This window comes from Podarcis tiliguerta, assembly GCF_965153285.1.
Source record: "Podarcis tiliguerta genome assembly, chromosome: 10".
Lineage (NCBI taxonomy): Eukaryota > Metazoa > Chordata > Lepidosauria > Squamata > Lacertidae > Podarcis > Podarcis tiliguerta.
The window spans coordinates 13,597,483-13,625,220 of NC_139543.1; the positions used below are offsets into that span (position 1 = coordinate 13,597,483).

The 27,738-nt window shown below is 45.9% G+C and overlaps 1 protein-coding gene across 1 annotated transcript; it reads left to right on the forward strand.

Annotated features, from left to right (window-relative positions):
• Positions 1–27,738, forward strand: CRELD2 (cysteine rich with EGF like domains 2). Its single transcript, XM_083400008.1, has 10 exons — positions 1–342; positions 9,020–9,102; positions 11,574–11,684; positions 16,423–16,514; positions 17,593–17,769; positions 19,409–19,504; positions 21,753–21,836; positions 23,922–24,017; positions 24,888–25,028; positions 27,213–27,738. The coding sequence occupies exons 1-10, from the start codon at positions 178–180 to the stop codon at positions 27,263–27,265; spliced, it is 1,098 nt and encodes a 365-aa protein (XP_083256134.1). The 5' UTR covers positions 1–177; the 3' UTR covers positions 27,266–27,738.

Sequence of the window (27,738 nt, forward strand, 5' to 3'; positions counted from 1 at the left end):
AGACGTGGGGCTTTCTCATTACGTCTCCCGGAGCGTGGCGGGCGCCGATTGGCCCACGTCGCCGGGCGCGAGGGCGCGTCGGGATTGGCCGGGCCCCAGGCGCGGGATGCCGGCTTCCCCCCGTCAGACGCGCGTGTCCCGCGGTCGCGGGCGAGGGGGAAAGGCTCGCGGGCGGCCATGAGGCGCCTTCCGTCGGGAAAGGCGCGCGGGGCTCCGCCGGGGTGGCTGAGCGGCGCCCTCGGGGCCTTCCTTTGCCTCGCCCTCGCGGCGGCAGCGGAGAAGGAGCAGCGGGTCCGTCAGGCCTGCGACACCTGCCGCGGAATCACGGAGCGCTTCAGCCAGGTGAGGGATGCCGCGACTCCTCAGCCTCCTCCTTTCCCCCCTTTAACATCGCCGGGTTTACGTATAAGCTATACAAGCAATAGCTTAGGGCCCCACTCTCTTGGGGGCCCCCCAAAAAATTAAAGGGAAGAAACACCTGGATGTATATTTCCAAAATATAAGATAAAAAAATTATTTAAAGGCAAAAAACACCTAGAGAATAACGAGCATCATGTCTGTACAAGGTAACACTGTATGTAGATCCTTGGTTTTGGGTAGAGAAAGGTAGGATATGGTTGTTGTTGTTTAGTCGTTTAGTCGTGTCCGACTCTTCGTGACCCCATGGACCAGAGCACGCCAGGCACTTCTGTCTTCCACTGCCTCCCGCAGTTTGGTCAAACTCATGCTGGTAGCTTCGAGAACACTGTCCAACCATCTCGTCCTCTGTCGTCCCCTTCTCCTGTGCCCTCCATCTTTCCCAACATCAGCGTCTTTTCCAGGAAGTCTTCTCTTCTCATGAGGTGGCCAAAGTATTGGAGCCTCAGCTTCAGGATCTGTCCTTCCAGTGAGCACTCAGGGCTAGTTTCCTTCAGAATGGAGAGGTTTGATCTTCTTGCAGTCCATGGGACTCTCAAGAGTCTCCTCCAGCACCATCAATTCTTCGGCGATCAGCCTTCTTTATGGTCCAGCTCTCAGTTCCATACATCACTACTGGGAAAACCATAGCTTTAACAATACGGGCCTTTGTTGGCAAGGTGTGTCTCTGCTTTTTAAGATGCTGTCTAGGTTTGTCATTGCTTTTCTCCCAAGAAGCAGGCGTCTTTTAATTGCGTGGCTGCTGTCACCATCTGCAGTGATCATGGAGCCCAAGAGAGTAAAATCTCTCACTGCCTCCATTTCTTCCCCTTCTATTTGCCAAAGGTGATGGGACCATACCCAACTTTAAAACCCAACAATAAAAAATTGTCGAGAACACTGTCCAACCATCTCGTCCTCTGTCGTCCCCTTCTCCTTGTGCCCTCAATGTTTCCCGGCATCAGGGTCTTTCCAGGGTCTTCTCATGAGGTGGCCAAAGTATTGCAGCTTCACGATCTGTCCTTCCAGTGAGCACTCAGGGCTGATTTCCTTCAGAATGGATAGGTTTGATCTTCTTGCAGTCCATGGGACTCTCAAGAGTCTCCTCCAGCACCAAAATTCAAAAGCATCAATTCTTCGGTATATGGTAGGGCAACTGAAATGATATAGGGAGGTGGAGGAAATATCCCCGCTCCCTGTGAGATGCCTGGCAACACGATGGAAAAACAGCTCAAAAAACTTTCCCCAGAAAGCTCAACAATTTGGTGGTGTCAGGGGTTCAGGAGAAGAGTCGCAGGAGAGGCAGGAAACGGAGAGCGAGGGGGAGGAGTCTGAAGGAAATGTCAGCGACGACAGTAGTCCGAGGTCTCTGAGTCTCTCCAGTGACTCGGAGGATTCACAGAAAGGGGCCCCCATGGTCAGGGCAAGGGGGACACCTCGGGAAGAAGGGGCCAGAGGGGACTCAGAGAGTAACAGCTGGAAATCCGGACCAGCTTCCCCCCCAGAGTGCAGTAGGGGGGAGGAGTCCAAGGCATCGGGATCAGGGAGCGCGCAGGCAGAGGGAGAACGTGAGGCAGGAGTGGCCACACCCTCGTCAGGGAGCGAGGAAACGGTCATCAGGAAAGTTAAACGCGCGCGCGCGCCAAGTTCAAATGTACAGGAGGGCGGCAAGGTGAGCAGCCCGGGTAGGGAGCCAGGTCCTAAAGCCCGCCGAAGAGAGGGGGAGGAGTCAGAGGGGTCAAGCTCTGCGTCAGAAGAGTCCAGGAGGGAAGAGACACCGGGGGGTAGTAAGACCCAGAGGAAGAGAGAGAGAAGGAAGAGGTGGAGTAAGATTAGGGTGTTAAGCTGGTGCACAGGGGGCGGAGATCCAGATAGAGCTTCGCCGGTCTAAAGCTCAGACGTAGAGCTGGGACGCTGAGACTTGTAAATGGACACTATTCTTCAATAAAGACTTTGATACTGTACTACCGGCTAGCGTTGGTCCTTGGTGAGCTGGGACCCGGAGCCAGCTCTGACAGTAAGCTCTATCTCAAAATTTTAAAGTTTTGGCACCAAGAACCTCGCCACGTGAGTTGACGCAGCGAGGGCAGAGGAGGGGTGCTTCCAGCTCACAAAACTCAGGCAAGATGACGACGGAAGAGCAGATATCAGCCCTGCAAGAAGCTGTGACACGACTCAGCACGGAGGTAATTGCATCCAGAAAAAGAGAGGAGGAAATGAGTAGCGCCTACCGGGATCTCCAAGTAAGATTGGACGTGATTTCCAAACAGGGGCCACCTGGATCCAGAGCAGAGGGCATTGGATTGGGAAAGAGGGGAGGCAGCCTTGTATCCCATTTTGACGGGAGTTTACAGCAGTACCCCAACTTTAGAGCAGACCTGTTGTTTGCGCTGGATCTGCTTGACAAAGACTTTAGAGATGAAAGAGAGAAAGTGGGGTTTATCCTATCCCATTTGCATGGTGAAGCCAAAACGTGGCTGAGAAATTTATGGAGGGACAATGATCCGGCGCTCCAAGACGCGAAGGCTTTCATTAAAGCTATGGACTCGTGTTTTTTATCAAAGATAGACGTTGATATTGCCAGGAGAGACATACATGGACTTAAGCAAGGCAAAGCCAGCGTGCGTCAGTACCATACGCGTTTCTTCGGACTGGTTCATGCACTGGGATGGGACAAAGCTTCTGCGCCAGTGAGAGATCTCTTTTGGGAGGGCTTGAATGCAGAAGTAAAAGCTGAAATTGGAAGGGGGGAGAGGCCAAGGAGCACCCAGGAAGTGGTCCAGAGGGCTCTGGAGATCGGGGTGCATCTGGAGGAACGTCCTTACAACAGAGAAGAAGGACGTTGGGGAAGGGCACCAGCCAGAGCACCTCCCTTCTATCCCAAAGAAGCAGCGCGTGCGCAGTCCACGCCCTCACAGGGCGGGGGAGAGGAACCGATGGAACTCGGAGGTGCCAGGGCTCAGTCAGCTACCAGAGCCCTCACGCCGGGAGCAGTCAAACCGAAGCCTCCTAGAGGGAACAGGAAGTGCTACATCTGCGACAGTGCTCAACACATGGCGAAAGAGTGTCCCCAGAGGCTCCACAAGCATACTGCAGCATCGGCAACAGTGACAGAAGCAACGCAGCAGGGAAACGACAGAGTCTGGCTGGAGGAAGAGGTACTGGGGTCCAGCCAGACAAATCAATGAAACAATCCCCAGAGATTTTGCAGCCCACGGACCCCCTCCCACCCAAACCAGTGGTGCAGCTTACAGCGTCTCTCCAACTGCCCAACGGAAGCACTCTGGAAGTGCCGATCACCATTGACTCTGGCAGCAACGCCGACTTTATAGGACTGGATTTTATTCAGCAACACAATATACCACTGCTGCCAGCCACACTGCCCCTGAAGGTTGTCACAGTGGATGGCAGAGACTTGTTAGGGGGGCAGGTGGTGCAACAAACGCAACCAATGGTGATGCGGATTGGGAACCACCAAGAGGTCATCAGCTTCAACGTCACCAAACTGTCAGGCACGCCGGTAGTCTTGGGCATGAGTTGGCTGCACAGGCACAGTCCAGCATTGGCGTGGTACCAACGCCAACTGACCTTCGGTTCCTCCTATTGCGCGGAACATTGCATTCTTCATAGCCCGGAAGAAGGAGGGGAAGACACGCAGCTACAATTGAGCACGCTGCAAGCAGTGCCACGCAAGTACGCAGCGTTTTTGGAGGTTTTCTGCGAGAAGGAAGCGGACAAGCTGCCTCCCCACAGGCCCTATGACTGCCAGATTGACCTCCTGCCAGGGGCGACGCTGCCAGCCGGGAAACTGTATTCCATGTCTGAAGACGAGCTGCAGGAGCTCAAGGAGTTCATAGACCTCAACTTGAAGCGCGGTTTCATCCGGGAGTCGAAGGCAGCGGGGGGCAGTCCTGTATTCTTTGTGAAGAAAAAGGACACGCCCCAAAAAAGACTTGTAGTGGATTTCAGGCTCTTAAATTCAAAGACCAAGCCCACAGCCTTTCCAATGCCCAAAATAGATGACCTGCTTGCAACGGTGAGGAAAGGACGCGTTTTTACAAAGTTGGATCTGAGAGGGGCGTACAACCTGATTCGCATACGGGAGGGGGACGAGTGGAAGACTGCCATGTTCACGCCCCTGGGCACATATGAATACAGAGTTATGCCCTTCGGTTTACAAAATGGCGCCCACTGTTTTCAAGCGTTCATGCATCACGTCCTGGCGGGTCTTCTCTACAAGAAATGCGTCTGCTTCTTGGACGACATCCTGATATTCTCAGAATCTGAGGAGACCCACGAGGGGGACGTCAAGGAGGTTCTGCAGCGACTGCAAGAGCATCGGCTATACGCCAAGCTGGAGAAGTGCCAGTTCGACAGGAAGGAGGTGGATTTCCTGGGCTACAAGCTGTCGGACAAGGGGCTCGCCATGGACAGCGCCAAGGTTCGCGCGGTGTTGGATTGGAAGAGCCCGCGCAATCGGAAGGAGGTCCAGAGGTTTGTGGGGTTTGCCAACTTTTACCGCAAGTTCATCAAGGGGTTCGCGATGCAGACAGCGGCCATTACCGACACGCTCAGCTCAAAGAAGAAGAGGTTCATCTGGACGGAGCAAGCGGAGCAGTCCTTCCAGAACCTCAAGCGTCTCTTCTCGTCCGAAGGGCAGCTACTGCATGTGAATCCCGGCAAACCGCTGAGGGTTGAGACGGACGCCTCAGACAGAGCCGTGGGCGCCGTACTGTTGCAGGAGGACCCACAGGGGGACTGGCGCCCGTGTGCCTTCTACTCCAGGAAGCTCAGCAAGTCAGAGCAGAACTACACCATCTGGGACAGGGAGTTGCTGGCCATTCATGCAGCATTCAAGGCGTGGCGGCACTTCCTCATCGGGGCCAAACACACGGTGCAGGTTCGCACGGATCATAAGAACTTGGAGTACTGGCGCACGGCAAGGTTCCTGAACCAGCGGCACATCAGATGGGCGGAGTTCTTTGCGGATTTCGACTTCAGGATAGAATACATCCCAGGCGACAACAACATCATGGCAGATGCACTGTCCAGAAAGCCGCAATACCTCGAAGAAGCGGCGCCAGCAGCGGCCAAACACATTTTCGCCCAGAAAGCCTGGGCGTGCGCTTCTGCAACTGTGGACATAGAGGCGGTCCGTCGAGCACTGCAGGAGGACTCCTTCGCTCTAGCCAAGATGGAGGAGGTGCGCAAGGGCACGGTGAAAAACGACGAGTTCCAAATACGAGACGGATTGCTCATCCGCAGAGGAGCACTCTATGTACCGGGAGATGAGCTCCGTGCGAAAGTGCTGCAACAGTTACACGACGCGCCAACCGCCGGGCACTTCGGCAAAGAGAAGACGGCGGAACTCGTTGCCAGAGATTTCTGGTGGCCCAAGATGAGGGGGGAAGTCGCGGAGTACGTCTCGAGGTGCGACACCTGCCAAAGGGCCAAGTCAGTACACAAACCTCCGGCAGGACTGCTCGAACCGCTGCAGACCCCGAGCGAACCGTGGGAGAGGGTGGCACTGGACTTTGTCACGGATTTACCCAGCTCGAGGGGTAAAACGGCAGTGCTAGTGGTGGTGGACATGTTCACTAAAATGGCCCACTTCATTCCGTGCGCGAAGGTGGCCACAGCAGAACAGACTGCCAAACTGTTCATAGACCACGTCTTCAGAGTGCATGGACTGCCACGGTCTATCTTGTCCGACAGGGGGCGCCAGTTCATTTCGAGCTTCTGGCAGAAGCTGATGGGTTTCCTGAACGTCAAGATCAACCTAGCGTCGGCGAGACACCCGCAGACCAACGGACAAGCGGAGCGCGTCAACGCCATCATGCAGCAGTACCTGAGATGCTATGCAAATCAACAGCCGACGACATGGGTGGACTACCTGCCGCTTGCTGAGTTCGCCTACAACAACACGAAGCACGTGTCCACAGGGGTGACGCCGTTCTTCGCCAACAACGGGAGGCATCCCAGAACCTTCCCGGGATTGGAGAGACTAGGGGAGGGGGAGCCACAGGCAGCGGAAGTCTTGGCGGCGGAATTGCAGGAAGTCCACGAGCAGCTTAGGAGGCAGTTAGAGCTTGCAAAGCACGCATACAAACTGCAGGCTGACAAGCACAGAAGGGTGGGGGAAGACATACAGGTGGGTGACTGGGTGTGGTTAGCGGCCCACGCAGTGCCGACCAGATCCTTAGCTAAGAAGAAACTCGGACATAAGCAGCTAGGACCTTACCTGGTTGAGGCACAGATCAATCCGGTGGCCTTCCGGTTGACACTTCCGGAAGGATCCAGAATGCACCCAGTATTCCATAGGTCGGTGCTCACGCCCTACAAAGCACCTCACCGATTTCAGGCGCAGGGCACGGCACCAGACCAGTATAGGGAGATCCCCCCAAGGAGGGAGTCGCCAAGGAGGGAACCCATCAACCAGGTCACAGAGATTTTGGACTCGAGATGGGGGGAAGAGGGAGTAGAATATTTTCTCGCAAGGGAAGGTACCCCGGCCAGCGCCAACAGTTGGGTGCCGGACTATGCCCTGGACGAGCCACTCCTCAAAGAGGAGTTTCATGCCTTGTTCCCACACAGGCCCATGCCAGCCGAGTATTTCGACGACTGGCTTTTCACACCCACGCTTTCTACCAGCACGTTCCAGGGATTCACCTCGGACGAAGAACCAGCATTAGAAACACGTTCACCGGAGGGCTCGCCCTCGGGGTTTGCCTCAGACCGCTCCTTTTGGTGGGACAATCGAGGTGAAGAGAGGTGGCTGAGGGGCCCTTGGCAGGCAACGGACCCAGAGGGGAACGAGGGGGAGAGGGACATGGACGTGATGGGGGAGGACGTGGGGTTTGAGCATGGCGGCACGGAGATGGAAGCAGAAGAGAACGAGGTCGGCGAAGACATGGAGGACGAGCCGGATTTCTCTAACTGGATGCACGCCACGGGGGACGAACTGTATCCACCATTCACCCCCACAACGACGGAGCACCCAGCACCCCCGCCGGAGGAAGGGGAGGGGGGAAGGGGGGGCTTCGAGGGGGGGATGGATGTCAGGGGTTCAGGAGAAGAGTCGCAGGAGAGGCAGGAAACGGAGAGCGAGGGGGAGGAGTCTGAAGGAAATGTCAGCGACGACAGTAGTCCGAGGTCTCTGAGTCTCTCCAGTGACTCGGAGGATTCACAGAAAGGGGCCCCCATGGTCAGGGCAAGGGGGACACCTCGGGAAGAAGGGGCCAGAGGGGACTCAGAGAGTAACAGCTGGAAATCCGGACCAGCTTCCCCCCCAGAGTGCAGTAGGGGGGAGGAGTCCAAGGCATCGGGATCAGGGAGCGCGCAGGCAGAGGGAGAACGTGAGGCAGGAGTGGCCACACCCTCGTCAGGGAGCGAGGAAACGGTCATCAGGAAAGTTAAACGCGCGCGCGCGCCAAGTTCAAATGTACAGGAGGGCGGCAAGGTGAGCAGCCCGGGTAGGGAGCCAGGTCCTAAAGCCCGCCGAAGAGAGGGGGAGGAGTCAGAGGGGTCAAGCTCTGCGTCAGAAGAGTCCAGGAGGGAAGAGACACCGGGGGGTAGTAAGACCCAGAGGAAGAGAGAGAGAAGGAAGAGGTGGAGTAAGATTAGGGTGTTAAGCTGGTGCACAGGGGGCGGAGATCCAGATAGAGCTTCGCCGGTCTAAAGCTCAGACGTAGAGCTGGGACGCTGAGACTTGTAAATGGACACTATTCTTCAATAAAGACTTTGATACTGTACTACCGGCTAGCGTTGGTCCTTGGTGAGCTGGGACCCGGAGCCAGCTCTGACAGGTGGGTTTCCTAAAAAACAAAACAAAAACAGCTCCAGGTCAATGAAATTAGAGGGTTTTGCTGCAAATGTGTACAAAATCTAATAATGTGAACAAAACCTGGTGAAGGATCAACAATAACATTGCAATTTCCTTACTCCTTAGCGTAGCTTCTAGCCGGTAGAATAATAACAGAGAATAAATGAGTTCTTGCTGCTCAGTCATTTTCCATTAGTAATTCCTTCCTGTTTCCAAAAGTGCAAGCAGATTAATCAATTAAAAAAAAGGGGGGGGGGGGACTCTAGTGAAGAACACACTTAATAAAAATCCCCTGATCTCACCTTTTCCGCAAATTAAGAAGGTCCCACGTTGCTTCCACCTTTCCTCACAGGGATATTTCCTCTGTCCCCCTGGACTATTTCAGTTGCCCTCTGCATTTTCAGCATTGCCTACCATATCATAGCATAGGGGCATAAATAATAAATTTATTATTATTATTTATTACTAGGTTCTAAAACACCAATTAAAAAGCCATAGGATACTGCCTTATAGTGATCCAGACCATTGGTTTATCTAGCTTAGTGTTGTCTACACTGTCTGGCAGCAGCGCCCTGGGGTTTCAGAAAAGAGTATCTTATCAGCCGCCCACTGTACTGCCCAGTGTGTGGAGCTTCTTAAGGGCAGCCAGTTCTGAAGGAATTCACTGGTCTCAGAGAGTTTTAGGTGGCATGTTTAGTGTTTTAAAAACTCCGTTATGGTGACCACATACTAATCCAAAGTCTGTCTGGTTTTGCAATTGCTCTAGAAAATGAGATTGTCTCAAAATACTTTGTTTTTCAGGGTCTAACTGACACTGCAAAAAAGAACTTTGGAGGTGGCAATACAGCTTGGGAAGAAAAGACCCTGTCAAAGTATGAGTCCAGGTATGGTATGTGTATCTTTCTTTTCAATGAGGTCATATCCTTGTCTGCAGCTTTGTAAAATAACTGGACTGGATGAAATAGTCTATGTCAGCAGGGGGCATTTTTTCTAAGAGCAAAGTTAGCATGCTGATATTGTAAGAATGTCACATTGTGACACATTTGATACTTTAGTCAAGCTCCATAATCTTAGTTTTGAACATATTGGCACCCTGCTGTTACTAGGTCATAATCGCACAAATGTCTTTCACGCATTTCTGTAAAAAGTACAATATTGTTCTGGGTTAGGTGTTGAAAAAGTCTCTGGCCCAATTTCAGCATACATCTCTGCTGACAGTCTCCCCACTCCCTGCTTCTGTGTATTTTCCCCTTTTTAGCTATCTCTAACCATACTTCACCATAACATCTGAAGTGGGCAAAACAACAAGAACAACCACCCTTGAGGAATTGTGTCAAAATGTTGCAGAACATTGTTTTGAAATGAGCTTTTAGCCCACAGTGTGGGGAATATAATAATAAATAATTTTTTTAAAAAAATATATATCCCATCCATCTTGCTGGGTTTCCCCAGCCACTCTGAGCAGCTTACAACATATATAAAAACACAACAAAGCATCAGACGTTAAAAACAAAATATCCTATACAAATAAATGTTGTTGTTGTTGTTGTTTAGTCGTTTAGTCGTGTCCAAATCTTCGTGACCCCATAGACCAGAGCACGCCAGGCACTTCTGTCTTCCACTGCCTCCCGCAGTTTAGTCAAACTCATGCTGGTAGCTTCGAGAACACTATCCAACCATCTCGTCCTCTGTCGTCCCCTTCTCCTTGTGCCCTCCATCTTTCCCAACACCAGGGTCTTTTCCAGGGAGCCTTCTCTTCTCATGAGGTGGCCAAAGTATTGGAGCCTCAGCTTCAGGAACTGTCCTTCCAATGAACACTCAGGGCTGGTTTCCTTCAGAATGGATAGGTTTGATCTTCTTGCAGTCCATGGGACTCTCAAGAGTCTCCTCCAGCACTATAATTCAAAAGCATCTATTCTTCGGTGGTCAGCTTTCTCTATGGTCCAGCAAACCAATAATAACAATAACAATAATAGTTTACAATTATACACAAATTTAAATAACCGCCAACCCCAACCAAACATTTAACTAACATCAACCCAACAAAAACAAAACAGAGGAACCAAAATTAGAACTGTTGAAAACATTTTAGCCAATTGCCCCAACCCAAGAATATCTTGGTTAATGCTAACCATAGTTTTCCTAATTTGGATATCACAGCAAACTAGATAGAGCGAACCAAGAATGGGAGAGCTGAAGGGGAGGACCACACAAATGCAGAGAACAGTCTTCCTGCTGGGACTTTCTACACAAATCCACTGAATTCCTGGAAGACAGCTTAAATGGCTTCGGCTGCTGTTCAAGGGCAGTGGTTCAGTGTAGTGGCAGTTCTGTGGACCAACTTTAAGGCAGGGACGAAGGAGAGAATGGAACCTTTATAGCAAAGGTGGGATGCTTGTGACCCTCCAGACTCCCCAAAGTCCTAGCCAGGATCATCCACAATCGGGGATGAACAGAGTTACAGCCCAACAATATCCAGTGGACCACAGGTTCTGAATCCCTGCTGTGAGCCCTGAGCACAGTTTCTTTGCAGGGGAAATACGAGTCGCTTCAAAGAGTCTGATCCAGGCCAGAAGGGATGTAGTTGGGAGCAGCAGTGGGGCAGGAAAAGAAGGGGGAACATGGGCTTACTCTTGTGTAGCCCCAGGGTTCCTGAAGCCTCATTGCAAGGTTTCAGAAGCTCCTTGTTTGAGAGTTCCCAGGTTCTCTTTCAACACATGCTCTGATATGAATGCTTATCTCTCCCTTTGGCATTTGCTAAGTATATTTCACGATTAAATATTCTATAATGAATGCTGTAAAGGCACAGCTTTCTTTGCTCTTGACCTTGCTGGGTATATTTTGAGCTTCCTGTTGATTGCATATGCTGCACAAAAAATGCTTCAGAATAATAATAATAATAATAATAATAATAATAATAATAATAATAATAATAATTTATAAGTATTTATACCCTGCTCATCTTGCTGGGTGGCTCCCAACAGAATATTAATAATAAGAATAAATAAAAAGCAATAAAAGTTCAAACATCAAAAACTTCCCTAAACAGGGCTGCCTTCAGATGTCTTCTAAAAATCAGATGGTTTGAGTCTGAGTAGTAACAGATTGCTTTGCTGATCTGCACCAGTAAGGTATCATCTAAGACAATTTCACTTAAAAGTATCACTTCTACCCTGAGCAAAAGTTGGACTTTAATTTTGGAAAGTTTACAGCCGATGGAATAACAGAAATGAATAGTGACTCTAATATTCTTGACCCTTTCTTATAGAAATGTGTTTTCATTTGTAAAGTTAGTGCTGAATTAGAACTCAGCAAAATAAACTGATTTGTCTTGGGTCTTTCCCCCCTCACGCAGTGAAATTCGTCTTGTGGAAATAATAGAGAACCTCTGTGACAGTAGTAACTTTGAATGCAACAACATGGTAGAAGAGCATGAAGAACATATAGAAACCTGGTGGTTCAAATGGTAAGACAGAAACAAGGCAATATTTTTTGTTGTGTTGCGTTCAGGATTGGATTCAAGAGAGGTGTAAATTAAAGACTGGATATAAACTTCCTGGAAAGCAATAAATTTTCAACCTGTGTTGATAAAACCAGCTTCTTGTATATTGTTAGCTTGGTAACTACTAATTTTATGAGATTCACTATAATATTTATTAATAATAATAATAATAATAATAATACTCCACCCCAGCCACTCTGGGTAGCTCCCAACAGAATTTACATCACAATAGAACATCATTAAAAACTTTCCTAAACAGGGCTGCCTTAAGATGTCTTCTAAAAGGCCCTCTGCCTGGTTCCTTGTAACCTCACTTCTCCCAGTGAGGGAACTGCCAGAAGGAGCTGGACCTCAGTGTCCGGGTTGAACAGTGGGGTTGGAGATGCTCCTTCAGGTATACTGGGCCAAGGCCGCTAGTCATAAGTATATGCAAGGCTTGGTATTGTGTCAGGGTTTGTTCTTTCTCACAGTGATGATTTCAAAATACTTAACGGCACTTTCACAATCGTGCATGCTAATTGAGGTCCAAACGGGATTGGCGCTCTTGTTTTTCCACCTCAGCTAAAGCACAAGCAGATCAGGATTTTATTCTGCAGACATCAATCCAAACAGAGGTGGGTCACAATTGGTGATACCACATTAGAGAAGTGAAAATTGCAGTAAGTGGGGAAACCATTCTGAGCTACATTTCTTTATTGATTTCTCAATCTGGCAGTTAGGAAAAGCATGTAAAGCAGACGGCTTGTTGTGTCGAGTTGTTGCATCCATAACAAGTGAACCAGTCTGAGCTTTCGCATGGCCAACGTTGATGGTTGCCAGTCTCTTTTGAGCTGGCTTAGTAACGTGCAAGAAGAACCAATTTCATGCTTGAGTATCTTGTGAAAGCATGGTATGGGCTTGCCTCGTAACCTTTAGGTTACCATTAATGTTGCCTATTAGTGCTGCTCTAATGCACATGTTAACATTCTAGAGCATTACTTAGTAGGATTCCATAAGGTTCTTATTAATTCCAGATCACTTCTGCTCAATTTGCTACCAAAGAAGATATTTTATCTAACTACCAGCCATGACAGCTCCACCAGGAATCAGAAGGGCAAGTTGTTCCTCCTTTCATATCATCACTTAGCTTTAGAGACTACAAACCGGCGTTCTACCTTCAGTTAAACCTGCACAATTTAACATTTTGTTCACAGAGACTTTTATAAAATGCATACCTGCTTAACAATTTTGTGTGGGGTCCTTAGGATGAGAATGGGGATTCAAGTTAGAATTCAACTTGGTTCTTTTGAACTCGATGGGTTGATGAGTCAGTAAGGAATTTTTGAAAAGCACACAGATAATCATAAAGTAGTTTTGGTTCATCTTTTATGATAATCCAAACCCTTTACCTCTTCCATTATGCCCAGATTACAGTGGTACCTCAGGTTACATATGCTTCAGGTTACATACGCTTCAGGTTACAGACTCTGCTAACCCAGAAATAGTGCTTCGGGTTAAGAACTTTGCTTCAGGATGAGAACAGAAATCGTGCTCCAGCGGCGTGGCGGCAGCAGGAGGTCCCATTAGCTAAAGTGGTGCTTCAGGTTAAGAACAGTTTCTGGTTAAGAATGGACCTCCGGAGCGAATTAAGTACTTAACCCAAGGTACCACTGTATCATAAAAGATGAAGGAGGAATGGATTAATAATAGAACCCGCAAAGGGGAGGATGAAAGTCCAAGAGATTTCTTGGAATCTTGTTTTTATAATTTATGTTTGATATATCTTTGTAAAATGTTAAGTTGAAAAACCAAATAAATAAATTTAAAAATAAAGTAGTGTTGGTTCAAAACAGGGAGGTGGTATGACTGTGCTTAATACAGTTTGGGTGGTGCACACACACTCTAGCTTATGAAAGAATGTGTGTGCACCACCCAAACTGTATCAAACATTCTTTCATATGCTAGAGTGTGTTGTGGATGTTATTTAAGCAATAAATCTAGAAAAGTGTGTGATTATAATGGTAACCAATAGTTACATCTCTGTATAGGCTATTTTCACCTCCAAGCATAACATATGCCAAGGTGCTGAAGTTTGCAGCAGCTGACAAAATATCAATTTGGTTGTCGAGATTCATATTAATATTTTCCTTCAGAAATTTCCCAAGTTCTCATCCTTAATGCAGAGTTTCTTGTGGCGTCTGAAAATTTGGGACATAGTTACTTGTGCTTTTGATTGTGTTAATTAGATAAGGAAATGGCTCCTAATAATAATAATAATAATAATAATAATAATTTATTATTTATACCCCTCCCTTCTGGCCAACTTTCATGATGAAGTTGTATTACCTTTCAACTATTGTTCTTTGGTAACATAGCATTCCTACAAATGAATGATCAGCCCCAAGCACAGCATTTGGCAGATATTTATTTTTATTTTATTTTTTAAAAAGCTTTGTTACATTTAAGGACAAGCCAGACACATCTCTAAATGTTCAAGGCATCCTAAGAGAGATCCTTACTTCTGTCCATTCATCACTGCAAAATAGGTGTAGCCATATGAATTTAATGTCATGAGGGAGGATATTTGTGACTATTTCTTAACCCACAAACATGAAACATAAAATGAGACTTGCATAGAGGGTTGTATCCAACTGAGCCATACTAAGAGTAGACCCACTGAAATCCTTTTGTTTTAGTCAGTGTTTTCTCAGGTATGATTTAGTCAGATACACCCCAGAATGCTTAATCTTTTTCTTTCCGTTCCCTTTTTGCAAAGGTGTGAATCAATACTGTTCACTTTGATACTAGAACTCACTTAGCTACTATTATTCACTGAAGCTCTTCACAGGGAATTGGCACTCAGCCAACCAAGCAGGATTTAAGCACCTCTCATCAACTGATGCATGGGGTTCAATACCAACCCCTTCCTGAATCTGGCAACCCAAACCACCTGTGAAATTTGGCTCTATGATGAGGATCTGACCCGTGAAATTTGGCCCAATGATGAGGATTTGGCCCAATGACGAGATTCTGACTGTGAAATATGGCCTAATGATGAGGATCTGGCCGTGAATTTTGGCCCAGTGGTGAGGATTTGGCCCGATGATGAGAATCTGGCCATGAAATTTGGCCCATTGATGAGGATTTGGCCCATTGATGAGGATTTGGCCCATTGATGAGGTTCTGACCATGAAATATGGCCCAATGATGAGCATCTGCCTGTGAAATTTCGCCCAATGATGAGGATTTGGCCCGATGATGAGGTTCTGGCCATGAAATATGGTCCAATGATGAGCATCTGGCTGTGAAATTTAGCTCAATGATGAGGATTTGGCCCAATGTGGAGGATCTGGCTGTGAAATTTGGCCCAGTTATAAGGATTTGGCCCAATGAGGTTCTGGCCGTGAAATTTGGCCCAGTGGTGAGGATTTGGCCCAATGATGAGAATCTGGCCGTGAAATTTGGCCCAGTGATGAGGGTCTGGCTGCGAAATTTGGCTCAATGATGAGGATTTGGCCCATGAAGCCAAAAAAGTTTCCACACCCTTGATCTACACTGGCCAGCAGCAGATATCCAGGATTTAAGTTGGGATATTCCTAGCCCTCTCTTGAGATGCCAGAGCTTGAACCTGGGAATTTCTGCATACAAACAAAGCGGATGTCCTGAGCCCTTCTCCCTCAGCCAAACTGCACCCTGGGGGTAAAGATGACTGTTCGCATTGGCAGAATACCTAGTGCTACATTGGAATGCCACCATAGGAATGTTTGCAATAGTGGTGAGCTTAACATAGCATCTCGGAGCCTCTGACGGCTCGGGCAAAACCAGTAGTGTATTGGAGGTAAGTGAGACAAAGCTGACCAAAGCAGGCTGCCACTTTTAGCTCTCTCCTTCCATCACAGGTCTTTTGTTTCTATTTGAAGATGTGTTTGCTTGACACGCTGGACTGTTTGGCGGCTGATATATCAAATTTAAGGTTGCAAATGCTGAAGGTTGAGGCGATAAGGCTGCAGGCTGACCCCAGCCCACGAAACCATTTTCACCACACTCTTCCAAAATCCAGTGCCGCCTCTTATCTTAAAAAGTGCCACTTCTCCTGTAGAGAACGGGGCTCAGTTTTAGAAGGGCTTTTCTCCCCATAGCAGGGGAATGAGGAGGTCTGCTCTCTGGCTGAGTGTTTTCCTACCTGTAGTGTGTGTCTTACCCACCTAGCTATGCGTGGACCATATATGTTTATATGTGTTGGATGTGTAATTCTGCACTGGCCAACCCAATGGTTAGGTACCTCTGTCTTAAAAGGTGTCTGTCTGTTGTGTGTGTGTGTGTGTGTGTGTGTGTTTGCAGACACCCCCAAGTTGCCCTCTCCACCCTGGGCACACCCAGAGGGGAAGGGAATACTTCTTGTATTTCTATTGTGACATAAGTTGGTGGTCTCTCGACCTCTGCTATAAACCTGGGAGCCAAGTTTCTTATCTTGAAAGATGCTAGAAGGTGAAAAAGTACCAGATCAGTCATGATGGACAATCTAATATCGCTGGCTATGTATATTTATTGCACACTGTACCTGCTTCCCCATCTAAACCCTCCTTGACAATTTTAATTGACGTTCTCTAGAACTTTGATTTCAGTAAGTTCAGACTAATGATAATAATGCAATTGGATGTGAACAGAACTCTTATCTTCTGTTCAAGAAATACATTTTTATTTTGTTTGTTTGTATTTACAGGAAGAAGAAATCTCCTGATTTGTTTAAGTGGCTTTGTATAGAAACAATAGAAGTTTGCTGTCCTGCTGGAACACATGGTCCAGACTGTGTTGGTAATTAAACGACAATAATAAAATATTGGGGTATCTTTAATCATACACAGAAGCTTTCATTTAGTTCTAGCCTTTTACTATCATTGATTAGTTCGATTCAAAATACAATAGAAGGTCTCAGTTTCAATAGCCGGCATCTCCAGGTAAGGCTGGGAGACACTCCCTGCCTGAAACACAGAAGAGCAGCTGCCGGTCAGTGCAAACAGTACTGAGCTAGATGGACTAATGGTCTGACTTGGTATAAAGCAGTTTCCTAAGTTCTTACGGCTGTCTGGTGATGTGATGGTGGAAGAAGAAAGATGCTTCTGTGAGCTGCCTGAGCTGCGGTTCTCCCAGCAAACATAGGGAAGATGCCTAGTAGGCCATTTTATTTTTTCAGTCTCGGTGATACTGATGTAAGAGGGAAAGTGAAAAAATGGTTATGGGGGGAGGGGGGATGTGTGCCGAGGAGGGAGCGGTTACAGCCAGTTTAGAAGTGTGGAAATGGTGTATGACGAACATGTGCTTTGGGTTATTGGCTCGCATAAGTGGATGGGCTACTTGGAGCCTTCGTTGGGCCAGTAGCAAGACAGTTCATAGGAATGTGGAATCTCAACAACAGGTTATATTGTGGCATAGGGTGTTATTGCTAGGGGAGTCTCTGCAACAGGGCACAGTTCGTTGAAAAAGTTGAGCTAAGCTGAAAGGTTTGGAGAGGCAAAAATGCAAGGCATTTTGGGAGGGGGGGGGAAAAGAAAAATCACAGCATGTTCAGGCCACAGAGGGCTCACTGCAGTAGTGTTAGCTGCAGAGGCTTTTCATCCCCCCTGCCCTTTTAGATTCTTCTTCTTCTTCTTCTGGTTGCTAAGCAGCTCGCCACCCGTTGGGGGGGGGGCAACCTGCAAATGGGCCTTTCAAAAATAGGGACAGAATATTTTCAGCACAGCTTTAGTAAGAAGCAAAGGGAAAAGCTTTTTGTGAAGAGGCTTGTGAATGTTGATCAAGAGGCTGCAGTGAGAGAAGTGGCCATGGGGAGAAAATATTGTCCGGCTTCGTTCCCGTGAAATTCTTAAACTTGCTGTTTTTGTGCTAATCTAAGCTTGCCGCGGAGGATCAGAAAGACCTTGCCACGGAAATGGCAACTGTGCTGGAGACGGCACCCGAGGTGGCGATGGATCCTGCCGCTGTAAAAGGGAATACCAAGGAGAATTTTGTTTGGACTGCTCCGACGGCTACTACAACTCTCACCGAAACGACACACATTCTGTTTGTACAGGTACGCCTGCATGCTTTATATTTAAAGCCTTTATAACAGTCCGGAGAACTGTAATTGCTTCCGCACAACAAAGGGGACTTTGGACTGGAGTTTCTCCAGGAACATTTTGCTTTGTTGTGCGGGAAGCTGTTTGTGAGCTGGCATGGGAAAAGAAAAGTCAGAAGTCCCGTTAGATATAACACGGAACCGTGGGCATGCCCAGTTGCTTGCAAGATTTCGGGCAGTGCTTTTTACGGTTAAATTGTCGCTAAATATTTCTGAACTTTCTATATTTCAATCCAGGAGTGGTCCGTGAGGAGGGTCGGTGCCATGCTGCTGGAGCCACTACTGCTTACTAGCAGAAGGAAGGGCAAGCTGGCAAGGGAGGTTGTTGCTAGCCAGGCACGACTGTTAGTCTAGCTCTCTCCCCCTGATGTGTCTTCACAGCACCATCTCAACCCTCTCCCAGTAAGTGGCACCACCTCTCTCCTCACTGACTGCTCCCGATCCGCATCCCAGATTAGCTAGAACAAGCACAGTCCATGGAAAGAAGATAAGGTCCCTAGCAGAGAAGAATGCCAGATCAAGTTGATGGACTATGCCAAAGTGACAAGAATCAGAAATCAGGAAGGCCAAAATTTTAATAAGCCATGGGGAAAATTTATAATCTATCTTAAAAACCATTGTAAATAGCTAAAACCATTAGCGGGATTGGAATAACACTTGTAGTTTAGTGGTGAATTTTGGAAATACAGTGGAACCTCTATTCACAACCAAAGTCTGTTCTGGAGGGCCTGTACTTATGGCGAAATGGGTTGCTGGTAGAAGCGCCATTGTGCACAGGCGCATTCGGCGGCAGCCTGCTTCTGCGCATGTGCAGACAGTGGCAGCCGCTTCTGCGTGTGGGTGAATCGCAGCAAACCCGGTGTTTACTTCCGGGTTTGCCGTGGTCGCAACTTGGAATGGGCCTAACTAGAGCGGGACATAAATAGAGGTTCTACTGTAATGGAGATGCAAAAGATTTGGATTATTATAAAAGATGCAGGAGGAAATGATTAAGACCCACAAAGGGGAGGAGGGAAGTCCAGGAGATTCCTTGGAATCTTGTCTTTATATTGTATGTTTGTGATTGTAAAATTTTAATTTGAAAAACCAAATAAATAAATTCTTAAAAAAGAACAAGCACAGTCCTATACTTGTCTACTCAGAAGTAAGCCTTGTTGAATTCAAGTAAGTGAGAATAGGATTATAGCCGTAATCTCACTTTATTCCGTCAAAGCCAAACTGTTTTGCTAAAGTGGAAGACGAAACCCGTTCTGCGTGTCTTGTTGATCAGAACCCAAAAACAGTGGAGTCATTATTTGGGTGATAACCTGATAGCCTTTTTCAGTTTGCACGCTCACTACTTGTTCCACTGCTTTTATAAGGTAGTGCTTTATGTAACTTCGTAACGTTGCTACTTATTTTACCGCGTTAATTAAATAACATGCCAGGATGTGCAAACATTTCACGAGCCAATTCACATGCAATTATTTGCATTATCGACGCCTCTGAAGTAACCCTAGAATCAGTTTAACTATATAACGTAAACCTAGATTCGGTTTTAAATGTGCTCGCCAGGATCTGAAATCAATTCTCGAGTTTTTCTCTGTCTTCACAGCTTGTCATGATTCGTGTAAAACATGCAGTGGAGCAACAAACTCAGACTGTAAGGAATGTAAAGAAGGTTGGACCAGAAATGAAGACGCCTGTGTGGGTTAGTAAGACATCCAATAGAAAACAAAGCATTCAGTTTAGAGAAGACCTAATATATAATATATAACATGTTTATAATCATACACATGTAGATACTTGTCTTTGTGCCATTTCTCCCCCACCCCAGGCATCTTAACTGAAAGTTAAAAAGTACATACAGTCATACCTTGGAAGCCAAACGCCTTGGCACTCAAACGTTTTGGCTCCCAAACGCAGCAAACCCGGAAGTGAGTGTTCCGGTTTACGAACGTTCTTTTGGAACCCGAACGTCCGGCGTGGCTTCCGCGGCTTCCAATTGGCTGCAGGAAGCCACACCTTGGTTTCAGAACGTTTTTCAAGTTGAACAGACTTCCGGAACGGTTTCTGTTCGGCTTCCAAGGTACGACTGTAATTATACATGTACTAAACATGGTGAGACATAAATAGAAAAGAAAAAGAAAGGTAGAAGGGAAAGTAAAGGGGCTTTTCTCAAGCAGAGATGCATTTACATAGATTCAGCTGCTGGGTTGCAGAACACTGTTTTTATCTAAACAAGTTTGGAGCTGGGAGGACTTCTCCGATCCAGGCTTACAGCTGTTGGTTTCAGTTTGCTTTTTAACTAGTTGACCCACTAAATTATTGGTTGACCCTCCTGATTTTGTTACATATGAAGGGGAAGATTACAGAAGACTGTTGGTTCCTGTTGTGCCTTTTGTTTTATTGAATCGTTTCAAGGCTGTTACCTGCCACCTCTCCGTCGAATGCCAAAATACAGCATTTCCAATCGAAAGCAGATGGAAAAAATCTATCGACAAATTCAAATAACGATCAGACGTTTACCAAGAATGGCATAGTATAAATGCAAGGGTACGGTTAAATAGCGCAGTCCCCACTTAACTGCATATCAAAAACAGAAAGCAAGTGCAAAGTCAATGAATGAAAAAGCTAAACCACCCCTTGCTACTACTAGTCTCCTTTGTAAAGCTTGGCTTGAATCTGGATGAGGAACTTCTGGCTCCACAGAATTTGGCAGCTGGAAAGGAAAGGAAAATCACGTCAATCCAATGCCATTTGGAAAATGGGTTTATCATAGAATTGCAGCATTGGAAGCCCCCCCCCCCCGAGGGTCATCAAATCCAGCCCCCTGCAATGCAGGAGACTTTTGCCCAACATGGGTCTCTACCCTGAGATTAAGGATCATAGAATCATAGAGTTGGAAGAGACCACAAGGGCCATCGAGTCCAACCCCCTGCCAAGCAGGAAACACCATCAGAGCATTCCTGACATATGGTTGTCAAGCCTCTGCTTAAAGACCTCCAAAGAAGGAGACTCCACCACACTCCTTGGCAGCAAATTCCACTGTCAAACAGCTCTTACTGTCAGGAAGTTCTTCCTAATGTTTAGGTGGAACCTTCTTTCTTGTAGTTTGGATCCATTGCTCCGTGTCCGCTTCTCTGGAGCAGCAGAAAACAACCTTTCTCCCTCCTCTATGTGACATCCTTTTATATATTTGAACATGGCTATCATATCACCCCTTAACCTCCTCTTCTCCAGGCTAAACATGCCCAGCTCCCTTAGCCGTTCCTCATAAGGCATCGTTTCCAGGCCTTTGACCATTTTGGTTGCCCTCCTCTGGACACATTCCAGTTTGTCAGTGTCCTTCTTGAACTGTGGTGCCCAGAACTGGACACAGTACTCCAGGTGAGGTCTGACCAGAGCAGAATACAGTGGCACTATTACTTCCCTTGATCTAGATGCTGTACTCCTATTGATGCAGCCCAGAATTGCATTGGCTTTTTTAGCTGCCGTGTCACACTGTTGGCTCATGTCAAGTTTGTGGTCAACCAAGACTCCTAGATCCTTTTCACATGTACTGCTCTCAAGCCAGGTGTCACCCATCTTGTATTTGTGCCTCGTCTAGTGCTCTACCGACTCATGACTTTAAAAGATACATTTTTGGTGAAGTAATGCATGCCATTGTAGGGGTCAGACTAGGTCACATGCAAGGGTAAGAAGGTCATGGTTTCCCTCTTATTCATCCTCTGATTTCCTACATTCCTTTCTAGCCTGTGCAAATCACGGTCTCCAAACAATTTGATGAGGCTGAAGTGGGAAAGAAGAATCAACAGCCCTCCCCTTATATGCATAATAAGCACTTTCTGTTCATGAGCAGATCTCTTTGGAACCAGACATTCCCCCCCCCCGCCCCCTTTGAAGCATTCTGTTCATATGGCAATGCTAACTTTCCAAATTTATGTTCACCTTTGCAGATGTGGATGAATGTGCCGTAGAAGAGTCTCCATGCAACACGGACCAATTTTGCTTAAACACAGAGGGCTCTTTCTCCTGCAAAGGTTTCTTTTCCATATATCTATATATTTAACCTTAAGTTGTAGCTTGCTTAATTATATAAGAGCTGAAACAAATGTCAGATTTGTTGCGTGAAAACCATTGATAGATGTTCATGTTTGAAGAAGAGCTTGTCACGCTTCCTTTGGCATAAACAGATGTACAGTGGTACCTCGGTTGTCGAATGTAATCCATCCCAGAAGACCATTCGACTTCCAAAACGTTTGATAACCTAAACGACAAAGATACAAGTAGATCCCTTGCTGTCGCTAGATATCTGATTAATGTTTTATTTCAAAAGAGGAGAAATGGATCACTGTATGACTCTGACAGCTTAGCTAAACTTAAGAACCATCAATAAGTGCCAGAACTAAGACGCATACCCCCAAAATCTGATGGATTTGAATTGCGGTTTACATAAAGGGATCTTATTGTGTACAGTGTTTACCTAACTGAAGTAAAATTGGTTTTATATGGGCGTTTTAACTTGGAACTGTTTAAATTGTATTGTTTATGGATAAATTTTCGATATGGGCCAATGGCCGTAAAATTAAAATTCTATTCTATTCTAACGTTTGATAACCAAGGCTCAATGGGCGATCCGAAAATTACATTGAAAAAATAGGGAAATGCACCTCAGAAAGCCATTCGACTTCCAAGGTGCGTTCGAAAACAGAAGCAGTTACTTCCAGGTTGTCGGTGTTCAGCTTCTGAAATGTTCGGCAGCCGAGATGTTCAGCAACCAAGATTTGACCGTATATACTTTCTGGGTTTGGTTTGGAGTGAGGTGTAACTATGGTACATCTCAAGTGGGATGCTTGTTGTGGCTTCCCCACCACCCGAAATTGTGAATCTTAGTGTTTGTCCTCAAGTAGAAAACTACAGTGGTACCTCGGGTTAAGTACTTGATTCGTTCCAGAGGTCCGTACTTAACCTGAAACTGTTCTTAGTCTGAAGCACCACTTTAGCTAATGGGGCCTCCTGCTGCTGCCGCACCGCAAGAGCATGATTTCTGTTCTTATCCTGAAGCAAAGTTTTTAACCTGAAGCACTATTTCTGGGTTAGCGGAGGCTGTAACCTGAAGCATATGTAACCTGAAGCGTATGTAACCCAAGGTACCACTGTACACGGAGAAATATAATACGTGAGCTACATGGATACACTATGCTGTGATTCAGTGGCTCTGGGAAATGTCTCTGCGATTGCAGGAACCCTAGTAAGGTAATTGTGTAGCAACACTTCTCACATTTAATTTCTGCAGGTAGAATTTGATGTCACACTAAGGTGACAGCACCCACATTTCCACTTGCCAGATAGAACAATTCCCCTCTCTCCTTGCCGCGTGCTGCTCTGGGGGTTCCCTTGACCCACCTCCAGAGTGATCAGAATGTGTCTTCATGGATATTGGCATCACCAGGGAGGGGGAAGGAATGCAGCTAGAAAGCGATCCTTAGTAAATAATTTTGAGAGAAAGGGAAAAGGCACCCCAATAGGGGAGAATGATATGAACAGGGCAGGATAGAAGATAATGAGATCTCAAAAGAGAAGCAAGGAGTTAAATATATTAGTTGAATTGTGGCCATTTTCCCATTGATGACAGTAGTCTTGGAAAATTAACAGAAAGGTTTTTGTAATGTTGTTGCTTCCAACTTCATGTATATTTAGTTGGCTAGCAGTGTTAACAGAAAGCCGAAAGGTTGAACTGCAAATATCTGGATATAAGAGCATTTGCACATGTACTGTTCTTTCCGGGGTTTGTGTAGCTTTGCCTCAAGCCTGAGTGTAGCCGTTGTGGTCTTCCAAGTAATGTTACTGCTTGCCTAATTTGTACGTAGAGATTTGTTGTTTATTGGTTAGATTTCTTACTGTCCTTCACAATCCCTTTGCAACAATATATTCATAGCATTCAATACAAGCTTAAACGGGTTTATAAACTTATAAAAATAAATTAAAGGATTCTGTACGCAAAGCAGCACCATGTAGGTTAAACGCAATAGGTGGGTCCGACAAAAATTAGCTTCAGTTTGTTCTCTAAGCAAGTTTTCACCTTAGTTTACAGTGATTTTAAAAAGTTCCATTTTATGTTTCAGCATGCGATCGGGGCTGCTTGGGTTGCACAGGAGAAGGGCCCAGCAAATGTAAAAGCTGCGTACCTGGCTATGAAATGAAAGATGAAAAATGCACAGGTTAGATTTCTACTTTTTTATGAAAGTCAGAGTCAAGACACAACTCTAAAAGCCTGGGAGAACAAAAAAAAGTATTTAACTGCTACCAAAAAGGCAAGAATGTGTTCCTGATTTCCAGGGAGGAGAATTTCATAAGTCATTTTAAGCATGTTCTATATGCTTGAATTTTTAATTCCTTTTTTTTTTAAAAAAATGATGTTTATTAAGAGTTTAATAGTTACAAAAAGAAAAAAGAAAAAGAAACAATGAAAATTTAACAAACAATACAACAAAAAGAAAAAGAAAAAACAATACCACATAACAACAAGAAAAAATTAGAACATTTAAAAACACATCCAATTTTCGTTTCGTTATCTTTCATATGCTTGTTTCCTCGACTTCCTCACACCTCCCTTTTTTGTATTCTAGTTCAAATTAGCTAATTCAACAAATCCTTTCCCTCTTTCTCAATTTTTGTTCTATAATTTATCCTAACACAGTTTAATTTTAAATTTTCCACTTTAGCACATTAACAATTAATCATATAATTCTTAATAACACTTCTGCTAAAACCATGTAACTTCATTCCAGTATTCTTCTAACATTCATTTGAATTTTTAATTCCTACAGTTCAAACTAGGCCTGCAAAACACAAATACTCATATTTATTTGTGTTTGTATGTGTGTTTATTGATATCAATAAACAGCAGCTGGCTCCGGTTCAATGATTATCGGTGTGGAAATTGCTTCATTCTGCGTAATCTTTGTCGCTGCTTGTATATGTGAGCAAATAAAGTAAAAGAAACAGAACATTTGTATTAGAACATTTTCATCCGCGTGCATTTGCACTGAATTAAACTTTTTGCGATACTCTTTCCCTTTTTAAAATAGATGTAGATGAATGTACCTCGTCCGAAAAGGTGTGTGTAAGAGAAAACGAAGACTGCGTTAATACCGCAGGGGGTTACAAATGTGTCTGTTCCGAGGGTTTTCAAGATGAAGATGGCTCTTGCGTTCCAACGGTGAAAGGAGGTCAGTGGCTGTTTGTTACCGAAGGTTTTGCAGGCTATTGGTAGGGTAATGTAGCAAATCCAGTGTTACCGTATTTTTTGCTCTATAAGACTCACTTTCCCCCTCCTAAAAAGTAAGGGGAAATGTGTGTGCATCTTATGGAGTGAATGCAGGCTGCGCAGCTATCCCAGAAGTCAGAACAGCAAGAGGGATCGCTGCTTTCGCTGCGCAGTGATCCCTCTTGCTGTTCTGGCTTCTGGGATTCAGAATATTTTTTTCCTTGTTTTCCTCCTCCAAAAACTAGTCTTGTGGTCTGGTTCGTCTTATAGAGCGAAAAATACGGTAATTGCACAACTGCTGCTGCATAATCGTCTCAGCCTCCCTTGCATTTTCAATCGCCGTTCCCCAGACAGATCTAACCTTTCTCATTTTGATTCTTTTGCATTATTGGTCCAGTGTGATGTCGTGGACTAGGATTGGAAAGGCTAATTTCTAGGTCTTCACCCAGCCATGAATCTCATTGAGTGACCTTGCACCAGTTAATCCAACCATCTTCATGGGTGGAGGGGGTGTTTGAGCATAAAATGTCTTGGGTCGCATCATGCACACTGCCATGAGCTCCTTGAAGGAATTAGGATAAAAATATAGCAAATAAGTCCTCCACATACACTTCTTTTTTTTGTATAATTTTTTTATTAAGTTTTCTGTTTCACATTTTAGAATACTCATTTAAACAACCTTAAAATATCAATGATTTCCATTCTTTCTTTCCATGGTTCATTTTACATATCATAGATCCCTACGGATTTTGCTTAAACTAAACCATTCAGTATTCCATTGTTACAACCATCAAAATTTATTTACACTGTTGAATTTATCTTAATGCTGCCAACATTTTCCAAAGTACAGTGGTGCCCCGCAAGACGAATGCCTCGCAAGATGGAAAACCCGCTAGACGAAAGGGTTTTCCGTTTTGGAGGTGCTTCGCAGGACGAATTTGCTATGGGCTTGCTTTGCAAGACGAAAATGTCTTGCAATTCCTGGGGGTTTTTTTCCGCTCCCCACCCCCTTTTTCTAAGGCACTAAGCTGCTAATAGCCTTTTAGCAGCTAATCCGCTAATCCCTTAAGCCTTTAATAGCCACTAATAGCCGCTAAACTGCTAATAGCGCTAATCTTCTAATCCGCTAATGGGCTTGCTTCGCAAGACGAAAAAACCGCTAGACGAAGAGACTCACGGAACGGATTCTTTTCGTCTTTTTCTGAGGAAGCTCAGAAAAATGGGCAGGATATAAATTTAAAAGTTATTATTGTTGTTGTTGTTATCTGTACCTTGTACTCAGCACATAACCTGGAAACTGCAATTAATCCAGAATGTGGCAGCTAGACTGGTGACTGGGAGCGGATGCCAGGACCACATAACACCGGTCCTGAGAGATCTGCATTGGCTCCCAGTACGTTTCCGAGCACAATTCAAAGTGTTGGTGCTAACCTTTAAAGCCCAAAATGGCCTCGGCCCAGTATACCTGAAGGAGCGTCTCCACCCCCATCGTTCTGCCTGGACCCTGAGGTCCAGCTCCGAGAGGCTTCTGGCAGTTCCCTCACTGCAAGAAGTGAGGTTACAGGGAACCAGGCAGAGGGCCTTCTCGGTCGTGGCGCCTGCCCTGTGGTCTTCATGGTGCAAAAAAATTGTCAAATTGAATGGCAAGCCGCTTGTAGATTCTCAGCAGGGTCAAATTCTTGGCGTTGCTTAAAAAACCAAGGAAATTTGGTTGCCTTCTTTTAAAAAAGGGGGGGCTAGATTTAGGGGGGTGCATGATGTGTTTTTTACCTGTGCAGAGAGCCTTTTCAGCCTGCCGCCCCTTTCAGCAGAAGCCCCCTTCCCCATTTGGCAGAAACCTTCTGGAGTGGTATCCTGTGAACCTGAAGAGCCCCCAGGTCAGGGTTGCCCCATCCACCCTGGGCAGCTTCCAGCAAATTATAAAACCACAGTAAAACACCACACATTAAAAACCTCCCGATACAGGGCTGCCTTCAGATGTCTTCTGAAAGTCTGATAGTTGTCTATTTCCTTGACATCTGATGGGAGGGCGTTCCACAGGGCGGGCGCCGCTACCGAGAAGGCCCTCTGCCTTGTTCCTGCCTCTTACAAATAGTGTTAACTGTGTAGGTGTTTTGTTTTAACAAAGATGCATTACTTTTGACAGAAGAGGAGATGCCCGCAAATGTATCTTCGTCAGATGCCCATGAGGAGTTATGATCTACATTCCAAGACGACAGACATTGGTATCAAACCTTTAAGTTATTGGACCGAACAGCTGCCACCTGAGATGTAAATGGTATTAAATAACCTCAGGTCGCCAGTAAGTTTCTCTCTGGAACTTAATGATGGATTGCCCTTTCAACTGCATTTCTTTGTGAAACATAAACAATTGTCACTTTTTATACTGCCACTGAACTACCTTAGTAGACGTTGTTGGAGATAGATACGTCTTTCCCCCCGGTGTATTTGGTTAAATTGAACGACTTACTGCAAAACATTGCTCCTTCTGTAAATGAAAATGAATTGGCTAACTTAAGTACTTTTAGATCAGGATGGATTTTCTACGACCAGCGCTTGTCTTTTCGATACCAGCAAAAGGAGATGCTGTTTTATGGAAAAGGCTCCTCTTGCAAATGAAAGCTGAATGTCAAGTGCGGCATTCAATAAAGATTTATTTTGACTGCTTTGTA

Excerpts from the sequence above, each read along its gene's own strand:
- CRELD2 (XM_083400008.1), top strand. The coding sequence starts at position 178 with ATGAGGCGCCTTCCGTCGGGAAAGGCGCGCGGGGCTCCGCCGGGGTGG. Across the intron at positions 343-9,019 it reads TCACGGAGCGCTTCAGCCAG|GGTCTAACTGACACTGCAAA; the intron begins GTGAGGGATGCC and ends TTTGTTTTTCAG. Across the intron at positions 17,770-19,408 it reads CACACATTCTGTTTGTACAG|CTTGTCATGATTCGTGTAAA; the intron begins GTACGCCTGCAT and ends CTGTCTTCACAG.